The sequence below is a fragment of the Rhinopithecus roxellana genome, chromosome 9, assembly GCF_007565055.1.
Source record: "Rhinopithecus roxellana isolate Shanxi Qingling chromosome 9, ASM756505v1, whole genome shotgun sequence".
In the NCBI taxonomy this organism is placed as follows: Eukaryota; Metazoa; Chordata; class Mammalia; order Primates; family Cercopithecidae; genus Rhinopithecus; species Rhinopithecus roxellana.
In genome coordinates, this window is record NC_044557.1 from 12,928,205 (window position 1) to 12,947,604 (window position 19,400).

The 19,400-nt window shown below is 34.7% G+C and overlaps 1 protein-coding gene across 4 annotated transcripts in view; it reads right to left on the minus strand.

Annotated features, from left to right (window-relative positions):
- Positions 1 to 1,799: 1,799 nt before the first annotated feature.
- The window catches only part of SNTG1 (syntrophin gamma 1), a 929,093-nt gene continuing 911,492 nt past the window's right edge, over positions 1,800 to 19,400 (minus strand). For 3 of the 4 annotated variants that reach the window (XM_030938149.1, XM_030938152.1, XM_030938151.1), the window contains one exon: positions 1,800 to 5,824. In XM_030938149.1, coding sequence (XP_030794009.1) covers positions 5,666 to 5,824 — 159 coding nt within the window. In that variant the 3' untranslated portion in view covers positions 1,800 to 5,665. The remainder of the gene's footprint in view (positions 5,825 to 19,400) is intronic. The other variant, XM_030938150.1, reaches the window with a different exon arrangement.

Here is a 19,400-nt window from a genome sequence, read left to right on the forward strand (position 1 = left end):
CTTTAAGCTATGTGTTTACTGTACTGTACATTTCTGTCCAATGTCTTTATGAAGAGTTGCCAGCTATCTCTATTGTCTTCCTACAATTATTTGCAAAGTCTCATCCCATTACATTTTTCCATCTTTGCCTTCTCTTTAGCATAAGTAGATATCAGAAATTCTTAAAAAACAAGAGAGTTAGGGAATTGTAAATTAAAACAATGAGAAGTCACTATACACCTATTAGAGTGGCTAAAATTAAGAACTCTGACAACCAATTTATGGCAAGGGGAAAGAACAATAGCAACTTTCATTTATTGCTTATGAGAATACAAAATGGCACAGCCACTTTGGTAGACAATTTGGCAGTTTCTCACAAAACTAAATATATTCCTACCCAATGATCTGATGATTGAATTCATTGATATTTATCCAAATGATTTAATAACTCTATCCACACAAAAGTGGACTCACGCATTTCCTTCAATGCAAAATATATATATATATATTGAGGGCTGGTGCAGTGGCTGACTCCTGTAATCCCAACACTTTGAAAGGCTGAGGCGGTTGAATTGCGTGAGCCCAAAAGTTAGAGACCAGCCTCACCAGGTTAAAAATACATATATTATTGTGGGATTTTTCTTAAATGGAGTTGACATTTCAGGTGTATGTTTCCTTCCTTCTCTCCATACTTGCCTGTGTTAAATTCCTCATCTAGTGGAAACTTTTGAGTTGTAAGACTTTTGTGACATTTCTGTTTTCCTGCCTATCACGGCAATTGGGTGCTTCTTGCACCTACAAACAGGGGTGGGAAATATCTGCAGAAAATCAACAAAAATGCTTGATCTGTGGTCCCTAGAGTGTGTGAGACTTAAGGAATAGTAGTATCTGATTCATGCCTAGAAAACTCTAAAGCTGGTTGGAACTGCCAAAGAAGATTGGTGGGCTCCAGTAGACTCAGGGCCAAGATGGTTATGGAAGTGATCACAAAAAAGAGAGAGAGAATAATTCATATTAAATCCAACAATTTATAAAGAGTATAATACGTTATGACCAAGTGAATTGATACCAGCAATGCAATGATAGTTCAACATTTGAAAATGAATCAGTGTTACCCAGTATGAAAATCATGTAACCCTTTCAATGATGCTGGAAAAGCCTATGACAACATTTAGTATTTATTCATAATTTATTATGAACTTTTAAGTTCTTGGCAAACTAGGAAGAAATAGAAACTTGCTTAGTCTGATAAAGACATTTACTGAAAACCCATGCCAACAAAGTGTTTAATGGTGATAGATTGAATGCTTTTCCCTTGAAATCATTTACAAGGCAAGGACGTATACTTTCAACAATTAGTGTTAAACAAAAATTTAGTGTTAAATTGGAGGTTTCAACCTGTGTAATATGGTAGGAAGCCAAAATTAAAACGCACTTAATAAAAAGGAATAAATAAAACAGACTCTCTTGTAGATGGCATGGATGTCAACATAGAAAATCTTAATCTACAGAAAAGGCACTAGAATTGATAAACAAATTACAGTGATATCAAATGTCATATTTTTCGGAAGCTGTAACTCAGTTGGGTAAGTAATTTGACAAATACCATCTTTCTTCAAACTTTGGGAGCATTTAGGAGTTAGATGTCTATTCTTCGTAAATATTTGTCAACCAGAACAGATTATGTACCACACAGTCTGCACTTACATATATACAGTTCATATCTTAAACCTTTTAATTGAAGTTAAGTCTTTCAGGATCATGTTTTAAACATATGTAAAACTTACAAATCAAACCCAAAGAAATGAAAACCCAAATCTGTAAAAAGTATTTATTTTTATTTTTCAGTATGCTTCATTTAAAAAAGTATGGTTTCATTAGTAGTACATTAATTAACTGAAAGAACGAAGTGACAAATTTTTGTCACAGATATGAATTTACATTTTACAAACATCCACCAAAACAATTAAAAATGAAATAAATATATTTACATTTTATATTTCTTGTATTTTCATTACATTTTAATATATATAAATATATAACATTTATAATATTTTATTTGCAAAAGCAAATTCAAATGTGCAAATAAGTGGCATTATGATTTTAAAGTATTCAGTAGTAAGAATAAACAATAAAGAACAATTTTAGAGGTATGAATAAAGCAATTTTTAAGGAGAAATTATAAGCACAGAAGTATTAATAGTAGCAAAATGTGTCTTACTAATATCCGAACGTCTACACTTACCTTAAAAAGTTAAGCACAAGATCATCCTTGTACTTTTAAAGCTTCTCCACACTGCTGATTTCTAGCAGTAATTCTAAATTATTGTTAGGATAATTAATTTTTCTCAGTAATAAATCAAGCTTTTCTTAAATCCAGCATTCAACATAGACAAAGTTCATGATCAAGCTTCAGCACTGTAAATGAGGGAAATGTTGATCTATAAACTAATGACTCCAAAGGAACATTTCTCTCCTTGCATGGCTTATACGGACCTGACATTTATTTTCAAGTAATTGCTTTCTTTTTCTTGCTGAAGGACAGCTTTATGAGAGAAGATTTCAAAATTATAAGTTGGTACACGTCTGAAATATGGGCAAGAAATAATTAACTGATTATCCTCCCATTTTAAAAAAGCTGGATAAGTGTGTTGGGGTATACATTACACATACACTACCTATTAAATTATTTTTTAAATAAATACTTGTTGCAATATAACAAATTATAAATGCCCTTTCTGTAATATGCTTCAGCTTAGATGAATTGTTATTCTTTATCAGGCAAAAGACATTGTTAAAGTAGTTAGCAGTTTTCAATAGACTTTAAACTTCATTCTCTGACCTAAATAACAATATTCCCCATTAAGCTTGTTTTATGTACACTGTAATGAACCCTTTAATGATAACACACACACACACTCATACATACACACACAGACACACACCCAATCATACATGCTCACACACACCAAGGCACTGGAGGGGTTAACACATTAGCGTTTTGCTGTTATAATGTGCTCAATGTACAAACTAGGATTTTATGAATAAATCTCATACATTTAAACCTAAATTATATGAGAGAGATAAATTTATAAGTGTTTTTGTTCATTTCTAAGCTTTCTCATTCAAGTAGTCCAAGATATAACAAATGCCAACGACTAATCATCACATTGTAAAGAAAACATTAAACACTAATTATTAAACTGATAAAAATGAGAATAGTATTTTGTTACTTTTTGACTGTTGTACTAATCATGTTAAATAAAAATCACGGCTTGTGTTTTTTTATCAATAGTATCAAAAATAATCATAATGGTATTGTCATAAGTTTTTAATCAAACTGCATTTTACAACTTAATTTAAAATATATTAAATGTATGTACACAAAACATATTCTTTTAATATAATTAATGGTCAGCATTTCATTATATTTATATATATACACACACATATATGCATATATATATATATGCATATGTAGGTGTATGTGTATTCTCTGAGGAGATATATATTTATACATATCTAATTGTGCACCTTTTCCTTCATAACAGACATGAGCATAGGCTAAATTTTCATAATATCAAAAAAAAGATAGCTAATAGTTAATAGATTTTTTAAATTTTGAAATGGAATGTTTACAAAATTTCACAATTTTTAAATCATTCTATTACAGGTAGGTAAACTATTGAAACTTTTTTCTTTTGCTTATGGATAATTAGCCCACGTCATATTGCCTCAGACCAGATTGTGGACACATTCATGTAACCCCAATATGGGAAACACTGAGATTCAGCTCTGGTTGGAAGCAGAAGTTCTACAATGAACAACCTGCCACAGCTGAAAATTTTAAGTTGGATGTATTCCACTGCTTTTTCTCCATAAGTTCAGAAGTGGTCTACTACTGAAGCTTGCTTTTGGTGGGTTCCAATTTTACAATGACTCTTGTGTTTGATCAATATAGTGTGTAATAATTCTAAAGTTCTATACTAATTACAAATGTATACTTAGTTTTATGGTCAAAATACATTACATTGCAACTGTTTATTGTAATTTGTCACAGTTCTTTGGGCAAGGTATGTCAGATTCAGTTTAACATTTTCCCAGGGACAATTATAAACCCTCACTTTTTCTTTTCAATTTGAGGTATTTACAAATTAATCTGATGCAAAATAAATTAATGAATCATAATGAGTATAAAAACAACTTGATATTAATTTTTAAAATTAATAAATCTGTCCTTTATAGAAATCATTTTGTTTCCTTCTTGAGTGATTTTTAAAAACATATTTGAAAAAAAGAAAATTGAATCAATTTATTAGATACTTGGTTATATCCACAAGGACACATGTAATACTTGGTTTACCTGGGAGCATGTGTACCAATAGAAAAATGTTTTGTTTTGTTTTGCTTTTTTTACATACACAGTTGACTTTTAAAAATATCTCAAAAAAGCTGTACTAAAGGACAGAGAATGATTTCCATGTTATACAAGTAGTTGTATAATACCTGGAATCTCAGTAAATTGCACACCTCTAAGGCTTTCAAATTTCCCAGCCTTTCACATTTACATTCTTAGGACAAAATATCTAAAATAACCTGCATAGTTGACATTACTTAATCACTTTCCATGGAAAGGGAGGATAAAGATTTTTAACCTTTTTCTTTAACTATAACCTTTGTTTCTAATAAAATAGTACTAAAATGGAAAAATGTTCATTTAATTAGCATATATAATAGATTTGGGACTGCTTTCGAGGGACATTTTAGTTCATGATTAGCTAGTAGACTTCAGATTACAAAGAATTGCTTCTCACACCATAGTTGTTTATGTTATTTTCTCTACTAAAGTTTTTGGGTTCACTGAAAATTCATGAAACTTTAATTTGATAATAAATCTTCTTAGGTAAAATATAAATCTATTTAAAACCAAAGAAGAAATGAGAGGTTCGTAAAATTTTCCATCACTCATAATTAAATTAATACATTATTGGCATACTTGATTGACTTTGGCAGCTAATAAGACATTTCAATAACAGTGATCGAAGGGAGAATAGTCCATTCCACATTGTATCTATCACGGGTCAAAGTAATTATCTTTCTGAAGTTCTTTGGAATATTTACAATAAGATAAAAACAATTGGACTGCCAGTGTCAAATCATGGGATGAGAACACGAGGGCAAATTTACATTAGCAAATTAAAGTGCATCCTTCTTTGATGTGATTTTTTTGCATGCTCCTTGCTGATTGATGGATTTTAACTCTTTTATGTCCCTCATAATACAATGATAGGGCTTTGTTTATGACTCTGCCCAACATGTACTAGTCATACAAAATAATCTAAAATACAGAAGTAATCTTTTAATAAGTATTTTTATTTATAGGTAGCTATTTTTATATTACTTACATATTTCTTCAAATAATTCATTTTTGTCTCCAGTTTTGGTGAAAGCAATATACTTACTGGTACAAAGCAACTGAACTGTTTTGTTCATATAGTATGTTTCACAGATGTCATCCAGAATGGAAGCGTTTTTGAGGTTCCACATGACCTTCTTTTTTCTGCCAAAATTTCAATTTGCCTCCACTGCTGACTTGGTGATGTTATGGTTTCTCTAGGGTCTAAATGATGAGTAAATGTATTCTGCTTATATAGTCATGGTGCGTGTCAATGCAGAGCTCAGTATGTCAAGTTGTATACTTTGCTTTGCTCATGGTAGCAGAGCTGGCAGCAGCAGAAACAGTAGCTTGATTGCCTAAAAATAGAGGGTCCAAACAAGCTACCTTGGCAGCAAAGAAGGAATGAATGCAGTGAAGAACAGCAAATAAATTAGAAAATTCCAACTCCTGAAAGGGAAAGAGAAACAAGTCAGATAACATAAAAATTAATGTCTTTAAAAATTTATAATAGCTAGATTTTTTTTTAATTTCAATACACTTATCTAGAATCTGTGATATCTATAATATGGAAACTAATTTCAAATGTAGACATTTTTGGTCAACATGTAAACATCATAAGTATTGAAAATTTATTTCAATAGATGGTGGTGGATAAGAGGTAGGGAGGACTAATCACTCTTACCATCTATGAATGTTGTTTTAGCACTGATGAATATATTTTGCCAAAATTTTACTCCTGATAATGTATAATTAAAGATAAACTTGGAAGTACTTTTAGAAGTATTTTTATCTCTTCATACACACATCAGATGATAAATATGAGTTAGAGCAATTTAAAACTATTCTTGATTATTGTCTAGAATGAGGTAATATTTGCCATAAGAAACTGAATAAAAAATTCTAGAAGTAAGGGGATATGAACTCTTATAACCGCAGGATCCAACTGATTCACTTTCAAAAAATAATTCATGTACTAATTTTAATTGTGGCTGGCTGTTTAATGGTGTATGAGGCATATTTACTAAAAAAAAAATAAATAAACTAGAGCTCACTATTTCATTATGGATTTTTAGAAATAGGTTTCCCATTAAAATACCAAAGGAAATTTGTAACCCATTTACCAGTGGCAACCAAACTATATATGTGAAAACAGAAAAAAAGTTATTTCAAAACATAATTATGTCAAAATAGCTATAAAATCATAAAGCAACGCTCAGAATACATTTAGTAAGATGATGTTGCTAGTATTTTTATTAAAGACCATCAATAATCACATAAACATGTTTTAATTCCAAGATGATTGAAAGATTAATATGTTTATGTTCCTAATGAAATCAATACGATTAACTTATCACAAGGAGGATAACTAGAGGGTAATAAAGCATATGAAATTTCTGACAAACTCATTGCTATTTTATTATATGTTTCACTACATATATGTAATAAAGAATATAGAATTATAATTGATATGTACATGACTGACTGTGTTTACAACTTATATGTGGCAGTAGAAAATATTACAAAATATTCAATACATTATTACACATTATAACATCTGTCATGTACCAGGCAGCTATTTAAATAAAATAATTCATCTGAGGAGCATTTTCTCAGGTCAGGCAATAGGAGTACAATGAACCATAACATATATTCAGGAGTCTGTATAACGTAGAAGAAATAGCTATGCTTTCTCAGCTCCCTTCAAAACTTCAATATTTGATAGTTTCCTTTGTGAAGCAGCAACTTGTTCTAGAGAATAGAAGAAGTTATTCATTTATTCTAATTCCCTTAGATGTTTCCACCAAAAACGTCTCTAGTAACTCCATCATAATGATCTTAGAAGCTTTATTTATAATAATCCACTTCATTGGCATTAGTCATATGTTATTTGTAAATAAGCAAGTTCCCTTTGCTTTAGTTCATCCTGGAAATCCGCCATTCACCCCACCATGCTTGGTGTAGCCAGATTATTTCCTAAACAAATTTTGAATACTTTCTCTATTACCCCAAATTAAATACACTTGATGTGAAAGGTTTGGAAATTTTGGGAAAATGTAAAATGCTCTTGCGTGTTGTTAAAAAAATAAAACAACAACAACAAAAATAAGCAATTCACTCTAGGTAAGGAGGAGGATATTGTTGAGTGTTACAAATGGGTGAAAATAGTATAGCAAATAACTTTTTCTCAAAGGTAATTCTACCACCTCTTTATTAAAATAGAGGTTATATTTTGGTTACCCAAAATAAACAACCCTTAAATGTCTAAGTACCCAGGCATCTTTAGAAAAATAAAAATTTTCAATTATTACTACTTTGTCAATTATTTGTCAATAATTTAATATAGATTGACACTTTAACCTTTTTATACCCATTTTGAAGGAGTGATAGACAGGAAATAACAGCAGGTGATTAGAAGAGAAAGCAGGAGACCAAGTTGGATCCAAGTTTGGCTCTTCATTCCAATACCCACACATCTTTCCTCTGCCTCAGTGATCAGCCTTGGCAACCATTTCCACTCCTAGGGTGTCAACGATTCCTCTTATGTAAACTCACACTGCTCATTTACTAATTTTTTCTGTGAGTACTAGACCTGTATTCTTACAGCCTATTAAACACCCACTGATGATGAGCATCTATCTATCTATCCACAGACAGCTTCCACCAAGTTACAGACTTACAAGTTTCCCTTGTAAAAAAAAAAGTCTTATGATTGTCATGATCCCTCAGATATCGCTAAATATAAACTGTCTTCAAAACTGTAAAGAGTCATCCATTCAATAAAATACCATATGGATCTACTCTTTTTTGTTGTTGTTAAAATATAGCAGTGAATAAAACAGACAAAAACAAACAAAGGAACAAAACAGTCCTGATGGGACTTACATTCCAGTGACAGAAGACAAAATGTGACTAAGGGCATAAATAAATTAAGGATAATATGCCAGAATATGACAGTTACAATCAAGAAATAAAGTGGAGGAGACAGCAAAGACTACTCTAGCTGCCGTGGGAAAGGAAAATTCATGTTGCCTTATATACAGAACTTGAAAGGGATGAAAGAGTGAGCCATTTCCATGTTTGTGGGGAAATATTCCAGACACAAGAATTATAATTTTAAAGGCCCAGAGGTAGGGATGTTCCAGGAGAGTCTGAAGAAAAGCAAGGGCTGTTTTGTCTGGAACGGAATGAATTAAGGAGTACTTAGCAGACAATGAGATCAAAGAAAACACTTAGTACGCTGCATGAGCCTTTATGAGTTTTACTATGAGCAACATGGGAAACCATGGGAAATTTTTGAGCAGAGGAGTGACAAGCATTGACATAACTCAGAAAATGATGATTCTGGTTAGACTATTGAGAATAAGCTTTATGATCATTGAATTGAAAGAAGGAGGAGAAGTTACAAAGTTTCTATATGGAAATGGGTTGAATTTGGAAGTAGTTTTCAATAACTGGAAAAAAAAGTGTTGCTCTGCAAATGGAGGAATTATGGGAAAAGCAGGTTTGGAAGTAAAGATCAAGATTTTGGTTTTCGGAATGATATATCTGAACGCATATTAGATATATAGGTGACAGGTGGAGAACTGCATATATTAGTGTGGATTTAAGGGAAAAATTAGAGTTTAGAATAGAAGTTCAGTTTCTGTCAGCACATAGATGGTAGGTAAAACACTGTAGTCTGGATGAGGAGATCAAGGTGTGCAGGACAGGTAGAAAAAAATGACTGAGTACTCATCACTGTGATTCCACAGTATAAAAATGTAAGAAAGATGGGGAAGAACCAGCAAAGAAGGAATAGCTGTAGTTGTGAAGAAAGTGAGAGTAAAAACCAGGAGTCTTGTAAAATGACAGCTGGAAATCAAACAATCTAATTTAGCAACACAGAGGCCATTTTAATTCTTTACAAGAGTCCTCTTGTGGAGAAGTAGAAACAAAAGCTTCACAGGAATGACTTCATGAGAGCTTGCGTGTGAAGGTGTTAGAGTTACTACAGGCAAGTCTACCACAGGCAGCTTCTCTTTGAAGAAGAAATTCTTCTTTTCCTTTTAAAAGGGGGCATAGGAATATATCAGTAGGAAATCAAGAATGTTCTTCCAAAGTTTATGAAATTAGTACATACTTGTAGAATTGCTGGCACGAAATAGTTGAGCTCTTAAATCTGAGGACAATTGTAGAAACTGTATTCTTGAGAAGGGTGAGATCTGGTGCAAAAGTAGAGAGGCTGGACATGGATGGAAACCTGGACAATTGATCTGGAGCGGCAGGAGGTAAGGCACAGTACATGGGCACAACTCAAGGAAGGAGGGTAGATTTGGCGGTGTGTAGCTTTGATTCATTCTGTGTTTTAAATGGGATACAAAGCAAAGTCATACACTGACAGGATAAAGCGGAAAGTGTTGAGAATTTGGATAAACACTAATTTATAGGCATTATTTTAGGCACACAATCTGGAATTTATCTTCCTCATTCTGCTTGCTCTTTAAAAGCTTTTAACTCATTTATGCCTGAGACTGCAATTTTTTGAATTTTTGCAATCAGACCTTGGTGATGACCTTGAGAAGCAGAATATAAATAACTCCCACATGCTTAGCATTTCAATAATGGAACGCTAGGTGTAAGTGGGTCAATAACCCTTTTTTAAAATTATTATTAGGTGCATGTGCACAACGTGCAGCTTTGTTACATATGTATACATGTGCCTTGTTGGTGTGCTGCACCCATTAACTCGTCATTTACATTAGGTATATCTCCTAATGCTATCCCTCCCCACTACCCCTCCCCACAATAGGACCCGGTGTGTGATGTTCCCCTTCCCCTGTCCAAGTGATCTCATTGTTCAATTCCCACCTATGAGTGAGAACCTGCAGTGTTTGGTTTTCTGTTCTTGCGATAGTTTGCTGAGAATGATGGTTTCCAGCTGCATCCATGTCCCTACAAAGGACACGAACTCATCTTTTTTTATGGCTGCATAGTATTCCATGGTGTATATGTGCCACATTTTCTTAATCCAGTCTGTCACTGATGGACATTTGGGTTGATTCCAAGTCTTTGCTATTGTGAATAGTGACACAATAAACATACGTGTGCATGTGACTTTATAGCAGCATGACTTATAATCCTTTGGGTATATCCCCAGTAACGGGATGGTTGGGTCAAATGGTATTTCTAGTTCTAGATCCTTGAGGAATCACCACACTGATTTCCACAATGGTTGAACTAGTTTACAGTCCCACCAAGAGTGTAAAAGTGTTCTTATTTCTCCACATCCTCTCCAGCACCTGTTGTTTCCTGATTTTTTAATGATTGCCATTCTAACTGGTGTGAGATGATATCTCATGCTGGTTTTGATTTGCATTTCTCTGATGGCAAGTGATGATGAGCATTCTTTCATGTGTCTGTTGGCTGTATGAATGTCTTCTTTTGAGAAGTGTCTGTTCATATCCATTGCCCACTTTTTGATGGGGTTGTTTGTTTTTTTCTTGTAAATTTGATTGAGTTCTGCATAGGTTCTGGATATTAGCCCTTTGTCACAGGAGCGTATTGTAAAAATTTTCTCCCATTCTGTGGATGGCCTATTCACTCTGATGGTAGTTTCTTTTGCTGTGCAGAAGTTCTTTAGTTTAATTAGATCCCATTTGTCCATTTTGGTATTTGCTGCCGTTGCTTTTGGTGTTTTAGACATGAAGTCCTTGCCCATGCCTGTGTCCTGAATGGTATTACCTAGGTTTTCTTCTAGGGTTTTTATGGTTTTAGGTCTAACATTTAAGTCTCTAATCTATCTTGAATTAATTTTCGTATAAGGAGTAAGGAAAGGATCCAGTTTCAGCTTTCTACTTATGGCTAGCCAATTTTCCCAGCACCATTTATTAAATAGGGAATCCTTTCCCCATTTCTTGTTTCTCTCAGGTTTGTCAAAGATCAGATGACTGTAGATGCATGATATTATTTCTGAGGACTCTGTTCTGTTCCATTGGTCTACATCTCTGTTTTGGTACCAGTACCATGCTGTTTTGGTTACTGTAGCCTTGTAGTATAGTTTGAAGACAGGTAGTATGATGCCTCCAGCTTTGTTCCTTTGGCTTAGGATTGTCTTGGCAATGCGGGCTCTTTTTTGGTTCCATATGAACTTTAAAGCAGTTTTTTCCAATTCTGTGAAGAAACTCATTGGTAGCTTGATTGGGATGGCATTGAGTCTGTAAATTACCTTGGGCAATATGGTCATTTTCACAATATTGATTCTTCCTATCCATGAGCATGGTATGTTCTTCCATTTGTTTGTGTCCTCTTTTGTTTCACTGAACAGTGGTTTGTAGTTCTCCTTGAAGAGCTTCTTTACATCCCTTGTAAGTTGGATTCCTAGATATTTCATTCTCTTTGTAGCTATTGTGAATAGGAGTTCATTCATGATTTGGCTTTCTGTTTGTCTGTTACTGGTGTATAAGAATGCTTGTGATTTTTGAACTTTGATGTTGTATCCTGAGACTTTGCTGAAGTTGCTTATCAGCTTTAGGAGATTTTGGGCTGAGACAATGGGGTTTTCTAAATATACAATCATGTCATATGCAAACAGGGACATTTTGACTTCTTCTTTTCCTAAGTGAATTACCCTTGATTTCTTTCTCTTGCCTGATTGCCCTAGCCAGAACTTCCAACACTATATTGAATAGGAGTAGTGAGAGATGTTATCCCTGACTTGTGCCAGTTTTCAAAGGGAATGCTTCCAGTTTTTGCCCATTCAGTATGATATTGGCTGTAGGTTTGTCATAAATAGCTCTTATTATTTTGAGATACATTCTATCAACAACGAATTGATTGAGAGTTTTTAGCATGAAGGGCTGTTGAATTTTTTTGAAGACCTTTTCTGCATCTATTGAGATAATCATGTGGTTTTTGTCTTTCGTTCTGTTTATATGCTGGATTACATTTATTGATTTGCATATGTTGAACCAACCTTGCATCCCAGGGATGAAGCCCACTTGATCATGGTGGATAAGGTTTTTGATGTGCTGCTGGATTCGTTTTGCCAGTATTTTATTGAGGATTTTTGCATCGATGTTCATCGGGGATATTGGTCTAAAATTCTCTTTTTTTGTTGTATCTCTGTTAGCCTTTGGTATCAGGATGATGTTGGCCTCATAAAATGAATTAGGGAGGATTCCCTCTTTTTCTATTGATTGGAATAGTTTCAGAAGGAATGTTACCAGCTCCTCCTTGTACCTCTGGTAGAATTCGGCTGTGAATCCATCTGGTCTTGGACTTTGTTAGTTAGTAGGCTATTAATTATTGCCTCAATTTCACAGACTGCTATTGGTCTATTCAGGGATTCAACTTCTTCCTGGTTTAGTCTTGGAAGAGCGTAAGTGTCCAGGAAATTGTCCATTTCTTCTAGGTTTTCTAGTTGATTTGCATAGAGGTGTTTATATTATTCTCTGATGGTAGTTTGTATTTCTGTGGGGTCGGTGGTGATATCCCCTTTATCATTTTTTATTGCGTCTATTTGATTCTTCTCTCTTTTCTTCTTTGTTAGTCTTGCTAGTGGTCTATCATTTTTGTTGATCTTTTCAAAAAACCAGCTCCTGGATTCATTGACTTTTTGGAGGGTTTTTTGTGTCTCTATCTCCTTCAGTTCTGCTCTGATCTTAGCTATTTCTTGCCTTCTTCTAGCTTTTGAATGTGTTTGCTCTTGCTTCTCTAGTTCTTTGAATTGTCACATTAGGGTGTCAATTTTAGATCTTTCCTGCTTTCTCTTGTGGGCATTTAGTGCTATAAATTTCCCTCTACACTGTTTTAAATGTGTCCCAGATATTCTAGTATGTTGTGTCTTTGCTCTCATTGGTTTTAAAGATCATCTTTATTTCTGCCTTCATTTCGTTATGTACCCATTAGTCATTCAGGAGGAGGTTGTTCAGTTTCCATGTAGTTGAGCGGTTTTGATTGATTTTCTTAGTCCTGAGTTCTAGTTTAATTTCACTGTTGTCTGAGAGGCAATTTGTTATAATTTCTGTTCTTTTACATTTGCTGAGGAGTGCTTTACTTCCAAATATGTGGTCAATTTTGGAATAAGTGCGATGTGGTGCTGACAAGAATGTATATTTTGTTGATTTGAGGTGCAGAGTTCTGTAGATGTCTATTAGGTCCACTTGGTGCAGAGTTGAGTTCAATTCCTGGATATCCTTGTTAACTTTCTGTCTCATTGATCTGTCTAATGTTGACAGTGGGGTGCTGAAGTCTCCCATTATTATTGTATGGGAGTCTAAGTCTCTTTGTAAGTCTCTAAGGACTTGCTTTATGAGTCTGGGTGCTCTCGTATTGGGCACATATATATTTAGGATAGTTAGCTCTTCCTCTTGAATTGATCCCTTTACCCTTATGTAATGGCCTTCTTTGTCTTTTCTGATCTTTGATGGCTGAATGTCTGTTTTATCAGAGACTAGGATTGCAAGCCCTCCTTTTTTTGTTGTCCATTTGCTTGATAGATCTTCTTCCATCCCTTTATTCTGAGCCTATGTGTGTCTCTGCATGTGAGGTGCGTCTCCTGAATACAGCAAACTGATGGGTCTTGACTCTTTATCCAATTTGCCAGTCTGTGTCTTTTAATTGTACCACTTAGTCCATTTACATTGAAGGTTAGTATTGCTATGTGTGAACTTGATCCTGTCATTATGATATTAGCTGTTTATTTTGCTCACTAGTTGATGCAGTTTCTTCCTAGCATCGATGGACTTTACATTTTGACATGTTTTTGCAATGGCTGGTACCGGTTGTTCCTTTCCATGTCTAGTGCTTCCTTCAGGATCTCTTGTAGGGCAGGCCTGGTGGTGACAAAATCTCTCAGCATTTGCTTGTCTGTAAAGGATTTTATTTCTCCTTCACTTATGAAATTTAGTTTGGTTGGATATGAAATTCTGGGTTTAAAATTCTTTTCTTTAAGAATGTTGAATATTGGTCCCCACTCTCTGTGGCTTGTAGAGTTTCTGCCAAGAGATCTGCTGTTAGTCTCATGGGCTTCCCTTTGTGTGTAACCTGACCTTTCTCTCTGGTTGCCCTTAACATTTTTTCCTTCATTTCAACTTTGGTGAATCTGACAATTATGTGTCATGGAGTTGTTCTTCTCGAGGAGTATCTTTGTGGTGTTCTCTGTATTTCCTGAATTTGAATGTTGGCTTGCCTTACTAGGTTGGGGAAATTCTCCTGGATGATATCCTGCAGAGTGGTTTCCAACTTGGTTCCATCTTCCCCATCACTTTCAGGCACACCAATCAGATGTAGATTTGGTCTTTTCACATAATCCCATACTTCTTGGAGGTTTTGTTCATTTCTTTTAACTCTTTTTTCTCCACACTTCTCTTCTCACTTCATTTCATTCATTTGATCTTCAATCGCTGATACTCTTTCTTCTAGTTGATCAAGTCGGTTACTGAAGTTTTTGCATTTGTCACATATTTCTCGTGTTATGGTTGTCATCTCTATCAGTTCTTTTAACGTCTTCTTGCGTTGATTATTCTAGTTATCCATTTATCCATTCTTTTTTCAAGGTTTTTAGTTTCTTTGTGCTGGTTACGTAGTTCATCCTTTAGCTCTGAGAAGTTTGATCAACTGGGGCCTTCTTCTCTCAACTCATCAAAGTCATTCTCGATCCAGCTTTGTTCCATTACTGGCAATGAGCTGCTTTCCTTTGGAGGGGGAGATGCGCTCTAATTTTTTGAATTTCCAGCTTTTCTGCACTGCTTTTTCCCCATCTTTATAGTTTTATCTGCCTTTGGTCTTTGATGATGGTGATGTACTGATGGCGTTTTGGTGTGGGTGTCCTTTCTGCTTGTTAGTTTTCCTTCTAACAGTCAGGACCCTCATCTGTAGGTCTGCTGGAGTTTGCTTGAGGTCCACTCCAGACCCTGTTTGCTGGGGTATCAGCAGCGGAGGCTGCAGAAGATAGAATATTGTTGCACAGCAAGTGTTGCTGTCTGATTCATGCTCTGGAAGCTTTGTCTCAGGGTGTACCCTGCCATGTGAGGTGTGAGTTGTCGGTCTGCACCTAGTGGGGGATGTCTCCCAGTTAGGCTACTCAGGGGTCAGGGACCCACTTGAGCAGGCAGTCTGTCCATTCTCAGATCTCAACCTCTATGCTGGAAGATCCACTGCTCTCTTCAAAGCTATCAGACAGGGGCATTTACCTGTGCTGAGGTTTCTACTGCTTTTTGTTTAGCTATGCCCTGTCCCCAGAGGAGTGTACAGAGGCAGGCCGGCCTCCTTGAGCTGCAATGGGCTCCACCCAATTGAGCTTCCCGGTGGCTTTGTTTACTCACTTAAGCCTCAGCAATGGTGGGCGCCCCTCCCCCAGCCTCACTGCTGCCTTGCAATTAGATCTCAGACTGCTGTGCTAGCAATGAGGGAGGCTCCAAGGGCGTGGGACCCTCCAGGCCAGGTGTGGGATATAATCTCCTGATGTGCCGTTTGCTAAGACCCTTGGTTAAGTGCAGTATTAGGATGGGAGTTACCCGATTTTCCAGGTGTTGTGTGTCTCAGTTTCCCTCGGCTTGGAAAAGGGATTCCCTTCCTTTTTGCACTTCCCAGGTGAGGTGATGCCTCACTCTGCTTCAGCTGTCACTGGTCGGGCTGCACCAGCTGACCAGCACCGATTGTCCAGCATTCCCCAGTGAGATGAACTGGGTACCTCAGTTGAAAATGCAGAAATCACCCATCTTGTGTGTTACTCACGCTGGGAGCTGGAGGCTGGAGTTGTTCCTATTCATCCATCTTGGGTGTGCGCCCCGCATCGGTCAATAACTCTTGAGTCCTCTGAACACCACTGAGGGCCAACTAAGTCACCATCTACATTTGCATACATGTTTCCCACAGTAAAATGGTCATGCAACATTCAATAGATCATTAAACCATAACTGAAGTAAATCTTCTAGAATGTGAGGATAAAAAAATATTGAAACTGCTGCAGAAACTTCCATTTTGTAAATCACTTGCTTAATAGCATTATCATGTTTCCATTATGGCTCTTGATTTCAAGATAGGTTTCTTTTTCATTTCTACTGTGATTGTCATCCCTTCTTCAAGGCCAGATTGAACTCTAATATTCTTCATGCCCTTGCAGTCATTAGAGAAAAACAAATCTCTCCATCATTATTCATAGAAGGTTTATCTATTGCTAAAGCCATTATGGTCAGATTTATTTATGTCATTATTGTGTAAGTGAATATGTTCCCTGGTTGACATCTCCTTTATGTGTCATTCACCTTTTTGCTGCAGCAACCTTAGGAAGATATAGTTCACGTACTATGATACTTACCTGTTTAAACCATGCAATTCAGTGGATTTTATAATATTCACAGTTGTATAACTATCACCATCAAATTTTAGAACATTTTTATTTTATTGCTCCAAAAGTATATCCTGTACCCAGTACAAGTCACTCCTCATTTCCTCTCTCTTCAGCTCCTGATAAGCATTATTTTTTTTTTTTTTGTCTTTCTATTGGTTTGCTTTTTGTGGACATTTCATATAAATAATATCATACATATAAGATATTTGCTATTGTCTGCATTCACTTAACACACTGTTTTCAAGGTGCACCCATGTTGTAGCATAGATAGTTCTTCTTTTCTCTTTATTGATGAATATTTCCTGATGTGGACATATCTCTTCCTTCCCATTCATCACCTGTTGAACATTTGCGTTGTTTCCACTTTTGATATTTTTGTGAATAATGCTGCTGCGAACATCTGTGTACAGTTTCTTTTTTGTGTGTTTGGGAATATCCTGTATTTGCTCTTGAATATACCTAGAAGTGGAATTGCTGGGTCATATGACAACTTCAGCTTGCACTTTTTCAGAAAATGTTGAACTTTTGTCTAAATGAATTACCACATTTTACATTCTCACTAGCAAAAGATGAGTGCTCCAATTTCTCTGCATCCTCACTAATCATCATTATTGTCTAATTTCTTCTTTTTGAATAATTATAGCCATCCTATAGAATGGGAAGCTGTATTTTACTGTGGTTTTGATTTGCATTTTGATAACTAATGATTTGAGCATCATTTCTTGTGCTTATTGACAATTTAAATGTCTTCTCTGGAGAAATGTCAATTCGAATCCTTTGTCAATTTTTATTTGGGGTATTTATGTTTCTATTTCAAATTCTAAAAATCCTTTATATATTTGCATACAGTCTCCTTAACAAATAAATGATTTGAAAATGTTTCTGCCAATCTGTAAGTTGTATTTCACCTTTTTTATAGTATTACTCAGCACAACTGCTTTAAATTTTGAAAAAGTCCAATTTGTCTATTTTTTCCCCTTTGACTCTCGTGCTTTTCCCCTTTGATTCTTGTGCTTTTGGTGTGAAATCTAAGCACAATTGTCAAACCCAAGGTTACAAAAATTTAATCCCATATTTTCTTCAAATAGGTTTACAGTTTTAGCTCTTAGATATATTTCCATGTTTCATTTTTAAGAATTTTTTTTTTTTTTTTTTTTTTTTTTGTGGTGTGAGGAAATGACCCAACTTAACTTTTTGGATTAGGCGACATTTTTGGATTAGGATTAGGCGCGCCTTTTTGGATTAGGCAACCTTATTGAAAAACCTGTTCCTTTCCACATTTTATCGTGTTGAAAAGCATGGCAGAAGACAGTTAACAATAAGTAAGGTTCATTTCTAGACTCTCAATTGTATTTCAGTGTTGTATATGTCCATTCTTATGACAATACCACAAAGCCATGGTGACCATAGCCTTGTAGTGTTCTGAAATATGGAACTGTGGGTCCTCTCCAACTTATTTGCCAAGATTATTTTGGCTATACTGGATTTCATATACATTCAGGATCAGCTTTTCCATTTCTGAATAAAAGGTAGTTGGCATTTTAATGGAGATTTCTTAAATCTGCATATTAATTTTGGAATATTTTCATATTAAAAATATCGTCTTCTAATTTATGCACATGGGATGTAGCTCCCCTTATTTAAATCTTCTTGAAATTCTTTCCATGTTTTGTAGTTTTCAGTACACAATATTTGCACCTTTTTTGTTAAACATATTCCTTAGAATTTTTTTGATGCTATTATAAATGATTTTTGTTCTTAATTTTACCTACTCTAATCCACTGCTAACATATAGAAATACACTTGATTTTTGTGCATTGGGATTATATGCTGCAACCTTACAGAAGTCATTTACTAGTTAGCACTAATAGTTTTCTTGGTGAATTCATGAACATTTTCTATATTTAAGTTTGTATCATCTAGCCTGACTAGAAATTCCAACACAAGGTTGATGAAAGTGGGGAGAGCATACATCATTTTTCTCTTCCTGATTGTAGGGGGAACACATATATTCTTTCTATACTTAGTTGTCCTCAGTATACTTGTTATGAAATGGTATTTTTTTCTTATTTTTGAATCTATTACAATGATTATGTATTTTTGTCCTTTATTCAATTAATATGGTATATTGCATTATTGATTTTAAGATATATATATATATATATATATATATATATATATATATATATATACACACACACACACCATACATTCCAGAATATATACCAAATGATCATGGTGTATAATAATTTTTGATTGTTGTTGGATTTGGTTTGCAAGAATTCTGTTAAAGATTGCTTCATCTACCCCCATTAGAGATATTGGTCTATGGCTTTCTTCTCATCTGATAGTTTTGGTTTTGCTATGAAGCTAATTTGAACCTCAAATTAGTAGGGGAGTGTTTCCTCTTTTTCTGTATTTTGAAAATATTGTGAAAGTTTGGTAATAATTGTTTTTTCATTGTTTAGTGGAGTTCATCAGACAAACTTCTTTGGGGCTTTTTCTTGTGGCAGAGGTGTTTTAAAAATACCATTTCAGTATCTTTCCTTCTTTTAGGTGTATTCCAATTATTTATTTCTCTTTGGGTCAGTTTCATTGGTTGGTGTTATTCTCAGAGTTTACACACTTCAATTAATTATGTAAATGTTTAGCAATTATTTATAGTTATGTTTTTCTTTTTAATATCTAACA